This window comes from Carcharodon carcharias, chromosome 5 (genome assembly GCF_017639515.1).
Source record: "Carcharodon carcharias isolate sCarCar2 chromosome 5, sCarCar2.pri, whole genome shotgun sequence".
NCBI classification, from domain to species: Eukaryota; Metazoa; Chordata; class Chondrichthyes; order Lamniformes; family Lamnidae; genus Carcharodon; species Carcharodon carcharias.
Genome location: NC_054471.1, coordinates 29,309,630 through 29,327,746, shown reverse-complemented (window position 1 = coordinate 29,327,746; position 18,117 = coordinate 29,309,630). Strand labels below are relative to the sequence as shown.

General features: G+C 43.1%; 1 protein-coding gene across 1 annotated transcript in view; it reads left to right on the top strand.

Annotated features, from left to right (window-relative positions):
- The window catches only part of LOC121278228 (EH domain-containing protein 3), an 88,715-nt gene that overhangs the window by 58,398 nt on the left and 12,200 nt on the right, over positions 1 to 18,117 (top strand). The window contains exon 5 of the mRNA XM_041188448.1: positions 17,536 to 17,700. Within this exon, the coding sequence (XP_041044382.1) occupies positions 17,536 to 17,700 (165 nt within the window). The remainder of the gene's footprint in view (positions 1 to 17,535; positions 17,701 to 18,117) is intronic.

Genomic DNA, 18,117 nt, shown 5'->3' with positions numbered 1-18,117 from the left:
CATGCCAGGACCTTAAGAGGTGGCTAATGAAGTAGTAGATGTGTTGGTGTTAATTTTCCAAAATTCCCTAGATTCTAGAAAAGTTCTGGCAGACTCGAAAGTAGCAAATATTACCCCTCTGCTCAAGAAGGGGGAGGGAGGCAGAAAACCGGAAACTATAGGCCAGTTAGCTTGATGTCTGTCATGGGAAAGGTGATAGAGTTGATCATTAAGGAGGTTATAGATGGCCACTTAGAAAAACTTAAGGTAATTGGGAAGAGTCAGCATGGTTTTATGAAAGTGAAATCATATTTAACCAATTTTATTGGAGTTTTTTTGAAAGAGTAACATGTACCATGGATGAAGGGGAACCTGTAGACATGCTGTCCTGGAATTGCCAGAAGGCATTTGATAAGGTGCCACAAGGGTTGAAGGAAATAAAATCTTATGGTGTAGGGGATAATGTATTAGCATGGATAGAAGATTGACTAACGGGCAGAAAACAGTATATATAAATGGTTATCTTTCTGATTTACAGGATGTAATGAGCGGAGTCCTGCAGGGGTCTGTGCTAGGCCTCAATTTTTTACAATTTATATCAATGATATAGATGAGGGGAGTGAAGGCATGGTAGCTAAATTTGCAGATTCCACAAATATAGGTAGGAATGTATGTTGTGAACAAGACATAAGGAGGTTGCAGACAGATATGGATAGGTTAAGTGAGTGGGCAAAAATCTGGTAGATTGTGTATAATGTGGACAGTGTAAAGTCGTTCACTTAGACAGGAAGAATACAAAAGCAGAATATTACTTAAATGTAGAACAGCTGCAGAATTCCAAACTACAGAGAGATCTCGGTGTTCTGGTGCATGAGTCACATAGTTAGTATGCTGGTACAGCAAGTAATTAAGGTTAATGGAATGCTATCCTTTATTACAAGTGGAATTGAACATAAAAGTAAGGTTGTGTTTCAGTTATACAGGGCATTGGTGAGACCACATCTCATATTGTATGCAGTTTTGGTCCCCTTGTTTAAGAATGTAAATGCATTGGAGGTGGTTCAGAGGAGGTTTACTAGATTGATACCTGGAATGAGTGGGTTGTCTTATGAGGAAAGGTTGGACAGGCTGGGCTTTTTTCCAGTGGAATTGAGAAAAGTGAGGGGTGACTTGATTGAGGAATATAAGACCCTGAACAGGATTGACAAGGTGGATATGGAGAGGCTATTTCCCCTTGTGGGTGAGCCCAGAGTTCACTGCACTGTTTTTAAAATTAGGGGTTGCCCTTATAGGGCGGATGAGACATTTTTTGAAGGTTGTGGGACTTTGGAACACTCTGTCTCAGAAGGCAGTGGAGGCAGGATGATTTGAATGTTTTTAAGGTGAAGGTTGATAGATTCTTGTTAGGCAAGAGAATCAAAGGTTATTGAGGATAGATGGGAATGTGGAATTTGAAATGCAAACAGATCAGCCATGATAATGAATGGCAGAGCAGGCTCAAGGAGCTGAAATGACCTCCTGCCCCTATTTTGTATGTTTGTATGACTGTATTGCTTCCTTTTGAGTGAGATGTTCTTGGGTCATTATGTGCATAAAAGTCTTGGCAGGCAGGCAACTTGGGCATACTGTAAAAGAGGGGGACACGCCAACAAAGTTTATTGATGTTGGGAGGGGTGGCCCAAGGTGGCAAGACAGTCATAAGCAGCGTGCAATAGACAGTACTAATTGATCCCACAACCAACAGATCAGATCTAAGCTCTGCAGTCCTTCCATAGCCAGTTATGAATGTTGGTGGACAATTAAACAACTAAATATGAGGAGGAGGCCCCAAAAATATCCCCATCCTCAATGGTGGGGGAGCTTAGCAAAAAGAACAGGCTGAAGCATTTACAGCCATCTTCAGCTAGAACTGCTGAGTCGATGATCCATCTGTTTCCTCCTGAGGTCCCCAACATCATAGATGCCACTTTTCAGCCAATTTGATTCGCTCGATGTGATATCAAGAAATGGCTGAAAGCACTGGGCACTACAAAGCCTGTTGGCCCTGATAGCATTCTGGCAATAGTACTGAAGACTTATGCTTCAAAACTAGCTTTGCCCTTATCTAAAGTCTTCCGGTACAGCTACAACACTGCCATCTACCTGACAATGTGGAAATTTGCCCAGGTATATGCTGTCCACAAAACCAGGACAAATCCAACCTGGCCACTTAGCCCCAACAGTCTACTTTCAATCATCAGTCAAGTGATGGAAGTGGTTGACAGTGCTATCAAGCAGCACTTGCTTAGCGATAACCTGCCCACTGATGCTCAACTTGGATTCTGCCAGGGCCACTCAGCTCTGACCTCCATTGCAGCCTTGGTCTGAACATGATTAGAAGAGGTGAGATGAGAGTGACAGCCCTTGTCATCAAGGCAACATTTGACAGAACGTGGCATCAAGGGGTCTGAGTAAAACTGAAGTTATGGTAATCGGTGGGGGGAGAAACTCTCCACTAGCACAAAGGAAGATAGTTTTGTGGTTGTTGGAGGTCAGTCATCTCAGCCCTGGGACACTGCTGCAGGAGTAACTCAGGGTAGTGTCTGAGGCCCAACCATCTTTTGCTACTTTGTCAGTGACCTTCCCTCCATAAGGTCAGCAATGGGGGTGTTTGCTGATGATTGGTGTTGAACATTGCACATTCACAACTTTTCAGATGTTGAAGTCAGTGTCCATATGTACCAAGACCTGAACAACATTCAGGCTTGGGCTAATGAGTGGCAAGTGACATTCACACCACACAAGTGCCAGGCAATAACCATCTTCCCTTGACATTCAATGGCATTCGCATTGCTGAATCCCCCACTACCTACATCCTGGGGGTTAGCATTGACCAAAGACTGAACTAAACTAGCTGTATAAATACTGTGGCTACAAGAGCAGGTCAGAGGTTGGGCATTCTGCAGCAAGTAATTCACCACCTCACTCCCCAAAGCCTATCCACCATCTACAAGGCACAAGTCAGGAGTGTGATGGAATACTCGCCACTTGCCTGGATAAATGCAGCTCCCACAATACTCAAAGCTGGGCAAAGCACCCCTCTTTATTAGCACCATATGCACGAATACACACTCCCTCCACCACTGACGCTTATTGGCAGCAATGTGCACCATAATATACACTGCAGGAACTCATCAAGCCTCTGTAAACAGCACCTTCCAAACCCACGACCACTACCATCTAGAAGGACAAGGGCAGCAGATAGATGGAATCACCACCACCTGGAAGTTCCCCTCCAAGTCACTCACCATCCTGACTTGGAAATATATCACTGTTCCTTCACTGTCACTGGGTCAAAATCCTGGAACTCCCTCCCTAACAGCACTATGGGTGTACCTACACCACATTGACTGCAGTTCAAGAAGGCAGCTCATCACCTTGTGGGCAATTAAAGATGGGCAATAAATGCTGGCCCAGCCAGTGACACCCACATCCCATGAATGAGTAAAAAAAATCATCTGCCATTTCTACCACCTGCAATATAATGCTGCCACCAAACCCATCTTCCAGCATCCCAAAGGGACCATTCCCTCGACCTGTTACACCCCTCAATGTATGATTGCTTTTTTGAAACACCTCTGTTCAATCACTGATTTTGTGTGATATACTCTTACCTCTGGCCTCTGCCTGTTACACTGTTCTAATGAAGCTCAATGCAAGCTCAAGGAACAGAATTCCATCTTTCACTTAGGCACTTGACAGCCTTCCAGACTCAACATTTGAGTTCAGCAATTTCAGATCATAACCACTGTTCCCTTTTTTTTTTTTTTCCCCACATAGTATGTCACACATGATGTTCCTCCACCTCCTTGTTTCTTTTACTTCTCTCATTACCGGTGTCTTTTTTTTTCTCTCCTGCCTTCCACCCTATCACAAACCCTCCCTTATTGGCACCTTTTTCTCCTCCTCTCCAATGTGAACAAGTGCAGGAGTAGGCCATTCGGCCACTGAAGCCTGCTCCATCATTTAATAAGGCTATGGCTGATGTGATAGTACCCTCATCTGAATCCCGCCTAACCCTGATAGCCTATCAGCCCCTTGCTCACCAAAAATCTATCCACCTCTGCCTTAAAAATATTCAAAGACCCTGCCTCCTCTGCCTTTTCAGGAACAGAGTTCTAAAGATTCACGACCCTCAGAAAATTTCGTCTCATCTCCATTTCAATGGCCGACCCCTTATTTTTAAACAGTGACCCCCTAGTTCTAGATTCTCCCACAAGAGGAAACTGCTTCTTCACATCCATTCTGTCAAGTCCCCTCAGGATCTTGTATGCTTTAATCAAGTCTCCTCTTATTTTTCTAAACCCCAGTGGATACCAGCCTAGCCTGTCCATCCTTTCCTCAAACACAACCTGCCTGTTCCAGGCATTAGTCTGGTAAAACTTCTCTGAACTGCTTCCAACACATTTACATCCTTCCTTAAATAAGGTGCCCAATACTGTACACAATACTCTAGATGTGGCCTCACTAGTGCCCTGCATAACTGAAGCATAACCTCCCTACTTTTAGATTCCATCCTCCTCGCAATAAATTATAACATTCTGTTAGCTTTCCGAATTACTTGCTGTACCTGCATACTAGCCTTTTGCAACTCATTCACTAATACACCCAGATCCCTCTGAATCTAGGAGCTCTGCAACCTCTCACCATTTAGATAATATGTCTTTCTTTTATTCTCCCTGCCAAAATGGATAATGCCTTCTCTCTGCTTCCTGTTAGCCAGGCAACCTTCTATCCATGTCAATGTTACCCCTGATACCATGAGTGCTTATTTTCCATAATAACCCTTAATGTAGCACGTAATCAAATCCGTTCTAGAAATCGAAGTACAGTGCATCTACTGGTTCCCCTTCATCCACAGCATGTAATACTTCCTCAAAGAACTTCAATAGAATCACACAATCTCAGAATCTCAGTGCAGAAGAGCCCCTTCGGCCCATCGAGTCTGCACCGACACGTGAGCAACACCTGACCTACCTACCTAATCCTATTTACCAGCACTTGCCCCATAGCTGTGAATGTTATGACATGCCAAATGCTCATCCTGGTGGTACTTTAAAGGATGTGAGGCAACCCGTCTCCTCCACCCTCCCAGGTAGCACATTCCAGACCGTCACCACCCTCTGGGTAAAAAAAGTTTTTCCTCACATCCCCCCGCACCCCCCCCCCCCCCCCAAACCTCCTGCCCCTCACCTTGAACTTATGTCTCCTTGTGACTGACCCTTCAATTAAGGGGAACAGCTGCTCCCTGTCCATGCCCTTCATATAATCTTGTTCATCTCGATCAGGTCGCCCCTCAGTCTTCTGTGCTCCAATGAAAACAACCCAAGTCTATCCTAGACAAAAATACCTGGAAAAACTCAGCCGGTCTGACTGCATCTGCAGAGAGGAATACAGTTAACGTTTCGAGTCCGTATGTCTCTTCACCAGAACTAAGGAAAAATAGAAAAGAGGTGAAATGTAAGCTGGTTTAAGGGGGGTGTGACAAATAGAGCTGGATATAGGGCCAGTGATAGGTAGAAATTGCCAAAAGATATCATAGACAAAAAGACAAAGAGATGTTGACGGTGGTGATATTAGCTAAGAAACGGGCTAATGGTGACATTAAGGGTAGAAAGCAGGACAAGCAAGGTACAGATAGCCCTAGTGGGTGTGGGATGGGGGGAAGGGATCAAAATAGACTAAAAGGTAGAGATAAAACAATTGATGGGAATAAATTTAAAAATAACGGAAAAGGCGGGCAAAGAGAAATATATATAAATTATTGGAAAAGGGGGGATCGGAAAGGGGGTGGGAATGGGGGAGAGAGTTCATGATGAAAAGTTGTTGAACTCAATATTCAATCCGGAAGGCTGTAAAGTACCTAGTCAGGAGATGAGATGCTGTTCCTCCAGGTTGCATTGAGCTTCACTGGAACATTGCAGCAGGTCAAGGACGGACATGTGGACATGAGAGCAGGGTGGTGTGTTGAAATGGCAAGCGACAGGGAGGTCTGGGTCATGCTTGCGGACAGACCGAAGGTGTTCCGCAAAGTGGTCACCCAGTCTGTGTTTGGTCTCTCCAATGTTGATGAAACCGCATTGGGAGCAGCGAATGCAGTAGACTAAATTGAGGGAAGTGCAAGTGAAATGCTGCTTCACTTGAAAGGAGTGTTTGGGCCATTGGATGGCGAGGAAGGGGGAAGGGGCAGGTGTTGCACCTTCTGCGCTTGCATGGGAAGGTGCCGTGGGAGGGGGCTGAGGTGTAGGGGATGATGGCGGAGTGGACCAGGGTGTCCCGAAGGGAACAATCCCTGCGGAATGTCACCAGGGGGTTTGAAGGAAAGATGTTTGGTGGTGGCATGCTGGACTTGGCGGAAATGGCAGAGGATGATCCTTTGCATTCAGAGGCTGGTGGGGTGATAGGGTCCCCCTTGTCCTCACTTATCATTGTTCTGGGAGGGAGAGGAAGGTTTGAGGGCGGATGTGTGGGAGATGGGCCAGACACGGTTGAGGGCCCTGTCAACCACCATGGGAAAACCTTGGTTAAGGAAGACATGTCAGGAACTGTTTTGGAAAGTGGCATCATCAGAACATATGTGACAGAGGCGAAGGAGCTGAGGGAATGGGATGGAGTCCTTACAGGAAGCGGGGTGTGAGGAGCTGTAGTTAACGTAGCTGTGGGAGTCAGTAGGCTTGTAATGAATATTGGTGGACAGTCTATCACCAGACATTGAGAGAGCGGTCAGGGAAGGGAAGTGTCAGACATGAGCCATGTGAAAATGGAGGGGTGGAAATTGGAAGCAAAATTAATAAATTTTTCCAGGTCCAGCCAGGAGCATGAAGCAGCACTGAAGCAGTCATCAATGTACTGGAGAAAGAGTTGTCTATCCAACCTCTCTTCATAACTTAAATGTTTCATCCCATGCAACATCCTGGTGAATCTCCTCTGCACCCCCTCCAGTGCAATCGCATCCTTCCTATAATGTGGTGACCAGAACTGCACACAGTACTCCAGCTGTGGCCTCACCAAGGTTCTATACAACTCCAACATGACCTCCCTACTTTAGTAATCTATTCCTCGATTGTTAAAGGCAAATGTCCCATAGCCTTTTTCAACCACCCCACTAACATGCCCCTCTGCCTTCAGAGATATATGGACACACACACCAAGGTCCCTTTGTTCCTCAGAATGTCCTAGTGTCATGCCGTTCATTGAATACTTCCTTGTCAAATTACTCCTTCCTAGGTGTATCACCTCTCACTTTTCAGATTTAAATTCCTTCTGCCATTTATCTACCCATTTGACCATCTCGTCCACATCTTCCTGTAGCCCATGACACTCAACCTCAGTATTAACTACCTGGCCAATCTTTGTGTCATCCGCAAATTTAGTAATCCTACCCCCCACATAGTCATCTATGTTGTTTGTATAAATGACAAATAATAGTTGACCAAGCACAGATCCCTGTGGTATGCCACTGGACACTGGCTTCCAGTCACTAAAGCATCCTTCTGTCATCACCCTCTGTCTCTTACAACTAAGCCAATTTTGAATCCAGATATCAAATTACCCTGTATCCCATGTGCATTTGCCTTCTTTATAAGTCTCCCATGTGGGACCATGTCAATATGGATTTCAGCAAAGCCTTTGACAACATCAACTGCATTACCCTCATCTACACACCTGGTCATCTCCTCAAAAAATTCAATCAAATTTGTTAAGTATGACCTCCCTCCGACAAAGCCATGCTGACTATCCCTGATCAAACCTTGTCTCTCCAAGTGGAGATAGATTCTCTCCTTCAGAATTTTCTCCAATAGTTTCCCTACTACTGACGTGAGACTTACTGGCCTGTAGTTCCCTGGCTTATCTCTACAACGTTTCTTAAATAGCGGAACCACATTAGCTGTGCTCCAATCCTCTGGCACCTCCCCTGTGGCCAGAGGAATTAAAAATTTGGGTCAGAGCCCCTGCGTTCTCCTCCCTTGCCTCCCTCAGCAGTCTGGGACCCAAATCATCAGATTTGTCCACTTTTAAGCCTGCCAACACCTCCAATACCTTCTCACTTCCGATATCAATTTGCTTAAGAACCTTGCAGTCTCTCTCCCCGAGTTCGATACCTTCATCCTCATCCTCTTGGGTGAAGACAGATGTGAAGTATTCATTCAACACTCTACCAATTTCTTCTGGCTCCACCCATAGATTGCCCCCTTGGAACTTTATAGGCCCTACTCTTTCCCTGGTTATCCCCTTTGCATTGATATACTTATAGAATATCTTGAGATATTCCCTACTTTTACCAGCCAGAACTTTCTCATATCCACTCTTAGCTCTCCTAATTGCTTTCTTAAGCTCCACCCTGCACTTTCTGTACTCTACTCATGCCTCTGCTGATTTGCTTCCCTTGTACCTGCTAAAAGCCTCTTCTCCTTCTCATCGTAACCTAAATATCTCTGGTCATCCATGGCTCTCTGGGCTTGTTACTTCTTCCTATCACCCTAGAGGGAACATATCGAGCCTGTACCCTTCCCATTTCCTTTTTGAACTGCTCCTCTGTAGATTTCCCCACAGGTAGCTGTTCCCAGTCTACCTTGGCCATATCCTGCCTTATTTTACTAAAATCCACCCTATCCCAATCCTAAACATTTTATTTGCAACTTGTCTATTTCTTTGTCCATAACAAACTTAAACTGTACCATGTTGTGTTCATTATCACTAAAATGCTTAAACCCACCGCCACCTCAGCCACCTGTCTGGCTTCATTCCTCAGAATTAGGTCCACACTGCGCCGTCCCTTGTTGAACCCTCTACATATTGACCTAAAACGTTCTCCTGTACACATTTCAAGAAATCCAAGCCCTTAACGCTATGCCTATCCCAATTAATGTTGGGAAAGTTGAAATCACCTAATATAATTACCCTGTTATTGTTTTTACACACCTCTGCAAATTGTGTACATATTTGCTCCTCAATTTCCCGCTGACTATCTGGGGGGTCTATAATAAACATGTAACAATGTGGTTGCCCCTTTTTTCCTAAACTCTACCCACAATGCTTCATTCGATGCCCCCTCCAGGATATCATCTCTCATTGTAGTAACTGACTCCTTAACTAATAATGCAATGCCTCCTCCTCTTTTACCCCGTCCCCTATCTCGCCTGAAAATTCTATATCCCAGAATGTTGAGCTGCCAATCCTGCCCCTCCCTCAACCACATCTCAGTGGCTACTATATCACAATTCCACAAGTCAATCCTCACCCTTAATTCATCCGTTTTACCTGTAACGCTCCTGGCATTAAAATAGAGGCCATCCAGCCTTGCCTTGCCTTACTTTCTTGAAACTTAATGCAGCTGTACTCCATCTGATTTGATTGTTGGTTAAACATGGTTTCTGTTTCTCAAAGCCATGTTGACTCTGCCTGATTACCTTGAACTTATCAAAGTGCCCTGCTATAGCTCCTTTAATAATAGCTTCCAACATTTTTCCCTATGACAGATGTAAAGCTAACTGGCTAATTTCCTGCTTTCTTTCTCTCTTTTTGAATAATGGGTTCCAGTTGCTATCTTCCATCTAATGGGACCTTCACAAATCTTGGAAGTTCTGGAAAATTAAAACCAATGCATCAACTATATCACTAGCCACTCCTTTTAAGGCACTAGGATGAAGTCCATCAGGACCTGCAACTCTAGCAATTTACTCAGCACCACTTCTCAGGAAAATTACAATCGCCATAGTCCCTTCCTCCCTTCCATTTCCTGATTTATAGCTGCTTCCTGTATCCTCTATAGTGAAGGTCCCTTTCCCTGCCTCACCCTGTTATATCTTTATTGTTTCCAGTCCTGATAATCATTTAACAGAAACATTAACTGTTCCCTAGGTGCTGCCTGATTTGAGTGTTTCCAGCAGTTTTTATTTCCAGATTTTGAGATTCTATCATATTTTTCTTTTAAATATGTGTGGCTGTAAATTGCTTTGGGACACCCTGAAACTGAAAAAGATCTTACTATGAACCAAAAGTATAACTAGTTGCATTTATATCACTTAAATCCCAAGGTGTTTCACAGGATTAAACCTACAATGATATGACCCCATTTCCAACCCATGCATACTTCAAGTGTAGCTCTCCTGTGGGTTCGGCCCTGGAATCAACCCTAGGGTGTTGAGTGAACGCTGACTGTAGTTTTCAGTTTTACCATTGTGTTTGTGGGGAATTTGAATAGCATATCCAAAGCATGCAGTATTCAAAGTTAATTGCAATGGGTAACATGAATCTTAATTAAAAATGTTTGTAATCCTAGCCTGTTAATATACTTGCTACTAAAGAAATGCTGACCCACCTGATGTAGTTCCAACTTGGAGAACAATGCATATTCATTACCTAGGTGGCCTGGTGGTGTTCTGACTGTATATATACACAATATATTTGCTGAAAACAGGTATTTTAAAGTTTTATTTCTAGAATAAGTAAGCTGATTATTGGATATAGAAGCATATATCTTAAAATTGCAACATGCTTTTCATTATTACATAGGATATACAGCATGGATGCCGAATGGCCTGTTTCTATGCTGGAATTTATGTTCAAGACTCCACCTGCCTTCATTTAAGTCTTCCATTTCCTCCTCCCTCAAATGCTTGTCTAGCTTCCCCTTAAACGCTTTCCCTAAAATGAAGGGATTGAAGGAATAGTCACACCAGGTTTATAACTTTCAACCCAAAAAATGACCTTCACATGACTCAAAGAAGCACAGACCCCAATGTTTGCTTTGAGAAGGCACAGGGTTGCTTATACTGCAGCTCAAATAGTAGGAGTGAGTGGAAACAGAGCAGCCATCTGGTATCTTGCCCAGCTTATGTTGTGAGTTAACATGGGGATTTGATTCTGTCTGCCTAGGCATCACTTCCAGGATTGGTCACTGGATAATCAGCAGGATCAGAAATTCCAGCTAAAGATTGCCAGACCCCAACCTTGGGAAATGTTGTAACCAATTTATATTCCCACTGTTGGTTTGGCTGAATCACCTAGCTTCCCACAAATTATTGTTGAGCTACCTGGGTCTCCGCTACGCACTGAACATGAAGTTGCTAGTCCAGAATGGTTACTTTTCAATCCCGGAGTCTTGCATCTTTCAGACCTAACTCCCAAATAAATGTTACAGGCTATCTATTGTACTTGGTCCAAGATGATTTCTGGAATATAATCAACTTTAATAATGATCCTTTCCAACTCACTTGTAAGGTCAAGGTGCTCTTCTTTTGTTAAAAGGGAAACAGTTTTGCAAATGAATTATTACATATACATCCCGAGAGTTTCCGGAGCTTGAATTTGTTTTCCTGTTTGTGTCACTTGGAAATACTTGCCGTAGCTGACTGTTCTCGCCTATCCTTCAGACCTTTTTTTTTTTAAGTAGTCTTTTCGGTCTTTTTAAAATAGTGAAGCATCTTGGTTGTGCTGGTTGCCTTGACTAGTTACTGGATTAATTATTTACTGGTTTTGACTGTTGGTCTGCAGAAGAATTCTAGTGGTGAGATTACATTTGATCATTTAGAAAATAGCATATGTGCAAATCCTATGGCTCCTATATGCAATCAGTAAGGAATAAAAGCTTGATGCAGTGTTGAGCATTTGCTTTACATTTACTCAAGTCGTTAATATCAGTATAACCTATTTTTCTACTTTGAATTTTGCATGGACTAACTTAATCATAGGTGGACTTTTAAGGATATGTCATAATACAAAAATAATAAAAAAGCAATTCGATCCAATCTTAAAAAGTTGCTTCCATAGAGGCCTTAAAAGCCACATTGATAATGCTCCTGTAGTGTGGTTCTCCTGCAGCCAGAAACCAGTACTGGATTTATTTTTTCACCAGTTAGAATGGCCCATTTTCTTACTTAGGGCTAAGACTATAACACAACATCACCATGGACAAATCAATCCATCATTGTCATAAGTCACTGTCAGTGGGTCATTAGTGTGTGCATATGCATTGACCACAGTGTCACAGTCTGCCCTACATACATGTACAGGGTTGGGCTTTCACTTTGCAGCTGCTTTACAGGAAGACAACACTATTGAAAATAAATAAGGGTGAGCAGCTGGGTTAGCTGACTCAAGACCCAGGCTGCTAAGAAAGAGAGAGAAAAAACAATACGTATATTTGTACAGCACCTCAATCCCTCATCAGAATACTTATTCACAACAGATAAATTACTTTTGAAGTGATAAAACTGTCTCTTAATGTTTGAGCATTTGCTTCTGGTTGCCTGCCCAGTAGAGTCAGCTAGATATTCATCATGCAATGCAAATGAAGTGCTTCCTGACAGCAAGCCTACAGTTGTCTTGTATCAATTTGTACCTAAGCATCCTTGTCCTGCACTCTTGGTTTAATCTCTAATGGTGCTGAGCATTACACTCTTCTATTCCACTTTGCATTTTGAATATCTTCATTGCTTTTCATTCATTCATTCATTCATTCATTCATTCATTCATCTCTTAGGGCTAAAGAATCTTGAGCTTTCCTAGCCTTCCCTTCAAAGCTCTATTCTCTAGGACCCTAGTTTAAATGAGTGACCCTCTCTGTCATTCCTGGGCTTTGACGTTGCCTCAGTGACCAGGCTGTTATGAAGCTTCAGCACAGCTTTAGATTGATGCTCTATTGATTTGGTAATATAACTCAACAGTACGTTGATACTGAAATTGAGACCCAGAAGTTCAGACTCTCACTTGATTGTGCCTTCTAGGCAGCTAACTTGACTGTTCCATTTTAAATAACCATCTGCCATACTAGTTTGTATCCAGCAGCTCTCCTTTTCATTAAAACATATTTAATGAAGTTCCCTTTAAAACAGAATGTTCATGGCTTTTGCCAAGCTTACTAAAGGATAATTTTTTTTTTCCCAGCAGAAAAAAATAGTATGATCTGGTAAAGGCAGGGGCAAGTGAGAAGGCTCAGTGTATAAAGGCACATCCCAGAGTGTGACTGAACCACACAACACAAGGATCCCAAGTTCAGTATCCAGCCTGTGTTAAGTTAACTGATTCATGTTGAGGTGCTATCAAGTCAGGGAAGAAATGAACTGATCCTTAACTGATGCCTGTTCCAAAGTACCCGTGTACAGAGGTCCAGTGAGGCTGGCCTCTATACAGTTCGTAGTGGGTTAGCCTGTAGAAGTCAGTTTAAGCATATATGTAAAGAATGGTTGGTTTTTGAAGAGATACAGGAAGGCTGCCAGTGCACATGGAGCCATACTGAGTCAGCAGCACTGGGCAGCAAGGAGACCAAAGCTGTGGAAAGTATGATTTTGAAACTTGTTGGCTCTTGCATGAGTGGGAAAGGGTGGGGCAAGGCAGGCTTTTTCGAGTGCTGAAGCAGAGTGGGTGGGTATCAAATTTTTGCAGTCATTATAAAATCAATTTTTTAAGTCCTGGTGATTTAAGGTCACAATTGCCTTTTGCTACAGAGTCTCCCTGTCCCTGGTCATGTTTTGAGTGTGTGCGACGCCTAGCTTGTTGTTCTTGGACAATCTCTCACTAAAGAACAGCTGGTTTGCTAAGTTGATGATCCGCAACCTTGATGTAGTCAGCCCCAAATAGTTTAGCGGATGCACTTTCCTATTGGGATGCAAATTAGTTCCTGGAACATTGTAAATGTAGAGAAAGTTGGAATTTATCACTCACTAGTTGTAATAAGGGAAGTAATGTTGTAATCAGAACTCTTATGTTTTTGCATTAGACAGTTTGTATGCAAACGTTCTTTATCGTTAAGTATGCAGTTTCAGGTGAGCTTTCACTTTTTAAAAAATCTAGTCCATTGTGGCAAAGTTCAATACAATTTTGTGATTTGAGTGCCCAGTTATTGACAAGTAATCAAGTTTCATTTTGTTCTAGTTGGTGTGAGATGGCCAATTGGAATGCAAATCATTTTTCTGCATTCTAATTTGGGAAACTTGCCCTATGAAGTTTCTTTACAGGTTTTGAGGTAAATGCTACCAAAGTAGCACTAAGCTATGTGGGATTGGGGACTCTCACTCCAGAAGAGATGACCTTGTTTCTACCTCCTTCTCAAGATCCACAACCTATACTGTCACAATAGTCTGTTCTTGCCCTACAAAGCTAAATGCTTATCTTTTTTTTCTCTCCTTTTCTCCTTGTCCGGTTTCTTCCTGTCAACACCTGTGACACCTGCTTCCAATGGCCTTCCCACCTGCTCTTCTGCTATTGCCACTTAGAGACAGGGAAAGAAACTGGGGCAGGGTAGAGGAAGAAAAAAGGTTTATGATAGGATGCCAAGCAAGGGAGTTTAAAAGGATGATGCTGCAAATCAAAAAAGGGGATGGCAATGCAACAAATTCAGCACCATTTGTGACTCGTCAGATACTGAAGCAGTCCATGTCCAAATGCAGCAAGAGCTGGACAGTATCCAGGCTTGGGCTGACAAGTGGCAAGTAATATTTATGCCTCAAGTGCCAGGCAATGACCATCTCCAACAAGAGAGAATCTAACCATTGCCCCTTGACATTCAATGGTATTACCATCACTGAATCTCCCCACTATCAACATCCTGGGGATTACCATTGACCAGAAACTGAACTGGACTAGCCATATAAATACTGTGGCTACAAGAGCAGATCAAAGACTGGGAATCCTGCAGCGAGTAACTCACCACCTGACATTCCAAAGCCTGTTCACCATCTACAAGCCTCAAGTGAGGAGCATGATGGAATACTCTCAATTGCCTGGATAAGTGTAGCTCCAACAATACTGAGGAAGCTTGATATCTTCCAGGGCAAAGCAGCCTGCTTGATTGGCACTCCATCCACAAACATTCACTCCCTCCACTACTGACACACAGTAGCAGCAGTGTGTACCATCTACAAGATGCACTGCAGGAACTTGCCAAGGCTCCTTAGTACCCTCCAAACCCAGAACCGCTACCATCTAGAAGGGCAAGGGCAGCAGCCATATGGGAACACCACCACCTGGAAGTTCCCCTCCAAGCCACTCACCATCCTGACTTGGAAATTTATTGTTGTTCCTTCACTGTTGCTGGGTCAAAATCCTGGAACTCCCTTCCTAACAGCAGAGTGGGTGTACCTACACCACATGGACTGCAGCGGTTCAAGAAGGCAGCTCACCACAACTTTTTCAAGGGCAGTTAGGGACGGGCAATAATGCTGGCCCAGCCAGCAACACCCACATCCTATGAATGAATAATTTAAAGTAAAAAAAAAAAACAAAAGGTGAGCCAAGGAGTAGGTGCAAGTGGCAAAAGCAGAATCACCACCAATAGCTGCTGGCTGCAAAAAAGAAAAATGGGTTTAGAGGCTATGACCTGAAATTATTGAGGTCAGTGAGGCTATCAAGTGCCTAATCAAAAGATGAGATGCTGTTCTTAAGCTTACATTGAACTTCATTGTCCAAAATATCTCAATTGTTCTAGTCTATGCGAACATATGAATTAGGAGCAGGAGTAGGTCACTCAACCCCTCAAGGCTGCTACACTGTTCAATAAGACCATTACTAATCTGATTTTAACCTCAATTCCACATTTCTTCCTACCCCGACAACTTTTCACCCCCTTGCTTATCAAGAATCTGACTATCTTTGCCTTAAATATTTAAAGACTCTGCTTCCACCGCCTTTTGAGAAAGAGTTCCAAAGACTGACGACACTAGAGAGGAAAAAATTTCTCCTCATTTCTGTTTAAAATGGGCGACCCTTTATTTAAAACAGTGACCCGTATTTCTAGATTCTGTCACATGAGGAAACATCCTTTCTACCCTGTTTCTTTTCTCAGGATGTGAGCAATGTTTACAAGACCATGTTTATCACTCTATGATCATGCTTCAGCGAGGAATTCCAGGACAGCGGCAATGAAGGACTACCATGTGCATTAAAGTCAGGATGGCTTGAGAAGTTGAATAAAAACAGAAAAAGCTTGAAATATCACCACACGTGACAGAATCTATGGAGAAACAGAACTGATGCTTCAGAACTGTGGCCCTTCTTTAATTTTGGGAAAAGTTAGCAATGTAATAGGTTTTGAGCAAGTGAAAGGGGAGAGGGTGGGAAGAACAAGGGAAGATCTGTGGTGAAGTAGAAGGGAAGGCAGGAGATCAAATGCCAAAAGGTTTAGTGTTGCAAGGTCAAAGGGAGTGGTATTGGGATAAGTAAGGAAACAAGATGACTAGAGGAGGTTTGAGTGAACAGCTACCATATGAAAGTAAAGGAGCTAAGAGGGAAAAAACAGCAAAAATAAAAGAGAATGGGGGCAGAGGTTACAATCTGAAATTCTTGAACTCAGTGTCCAGAAGTGTGTATAAGTTCCCGGTTGAAAGATGAGGCGCTATTCCTTGGGCCTGCATTGAGCTTCATTGGAACACTGCAGTAGGCCAAGGACAAAGGTCAGAGTGAGAGCAAAGTGGAGAATTGAAATGTCAGGCAAATGGAAGCTTGGAACCATGTTTTGTGGACTGAATGGAAGTGTTCTGCATCTGGTGGTCTCTACATCAGGGAGGCCAAACTGTGAGCAGTGAATACAATATACTGAATTGCAGGAAGTGAAGGTGAAGTGCAGCTTTAGCTGGAAGAAATGTTTGGGACCTTCAGTAGAGAGAAGGGAGGATCTTTCTGTCCCTGTTCCCCTGCTCAGACTATTTGCCTGGTGCTAATTCCAGCCAGAGCTGGGCTTGCAGCTTTTTTTGAGGCTGGATAGTGATCATGGACTCCAGGCAGGGAGTCTGGAATCAATTGTTAATGAATTTTAACACAACTGTTTTCAGCTCCTGCACTTGCGTGGAGAGGTGCTGTAGGAAAGGGAAGGGGTGTTTGGGGTGACTAAGGAGTGGGTCAGGATGCTGAAAGGGAGAAATGTATTGCAGGAAGGAAAGACATTTTTGCTGATAGCATCACGCTGGAGGTGGCAGAAATTGTGGAGGATGATCCATTAAATACTGACACTGGTAGGGTAGAAGGTGAGAAGGGGAAGCCTGTCATGGTTCCATGAGGGAGCAGAAATGGAGACAATCCTTGCTTAAAGAAAGGAAACTTATCGGAATGAGTTTGGGGTTAAAGTTGATGAGCCTGATTGCTGGATCATTGCCACTGGATCTTTCTGATTTTTTTAATAACATTTTTTCTTTTTGTCGTCATTTGATATGTCATTTACTTACTGTCACTTCAGGGCATTAAAAGTCAACTATGTAGTGAGAGCTGGAATAATCTGTAGACCAGACGGTAAGGTTAGCAGGCTCCCTTCTATGAGGATATTAGTCAACATGTGGATTTCTTAAAAATAGTTGTTTGGGAACTTTCATGATTTATCTGATGTAGTCCACAAATAACAAGATTGTAAAGAATGCAGTTTTGCATCTTGCCATGGTGGTAAAGTATTGAACTTGGAACCTCTGCATGCCATTGTGGTTCTGTAACACACCAGAAGTAAAAATTATTATTTGCAGTCTTCTGTTGCCTAAAACGTGCTTACATAAACCAACTACTGTTAATTTAAGCTGTTTTTCCTGTTCCCAGGTTCATGCCTACATCATCAGTTCCTTACGGAAAGAGATGCCAGCTGTGTTTGGTAAGGACAGCAAGAAGAAAGAACTGATCAACAGCCTCGGAGAGATATATGCCAGGATTGAACGAGAACATCAAATCTCCCCTGGGGATTTTCCTAACCTTAAGAAAATGCAGGTAAGTTTGAGTTAGGTAGCTTTAGCTTTTTTTTAGTATGCTTTGCCACATTGATGATGTATGATGTAGTTACAGCACAGAAGGAGGCCATTCGACCCATGTCTGCTCAGACTCTCCAAAGGAGCAATTCACTCATGCCGTTCCTCCGCCTTCTCCCTGTAACTGTACACATTCTTCTTTTTCAGATAATCTAATTCCTCCTTGAATGCCTTGATTAAAGCTGCCTCCACTGCACTCAGGCAGCACGTTCCAGACCTAAATAATTTGCTGTGTGGAAGTGCTTGTCATCATTTGGCCATTGCTTTTTTTTTTTTGCCAATTACCTTAAATCTGTGATCCAAATGCGTTGCAAACTGGGATCCTTGGGTTGAATCTGCTGCCTGATTATATAGTTGTCTGTGAATGTATATACCTTTG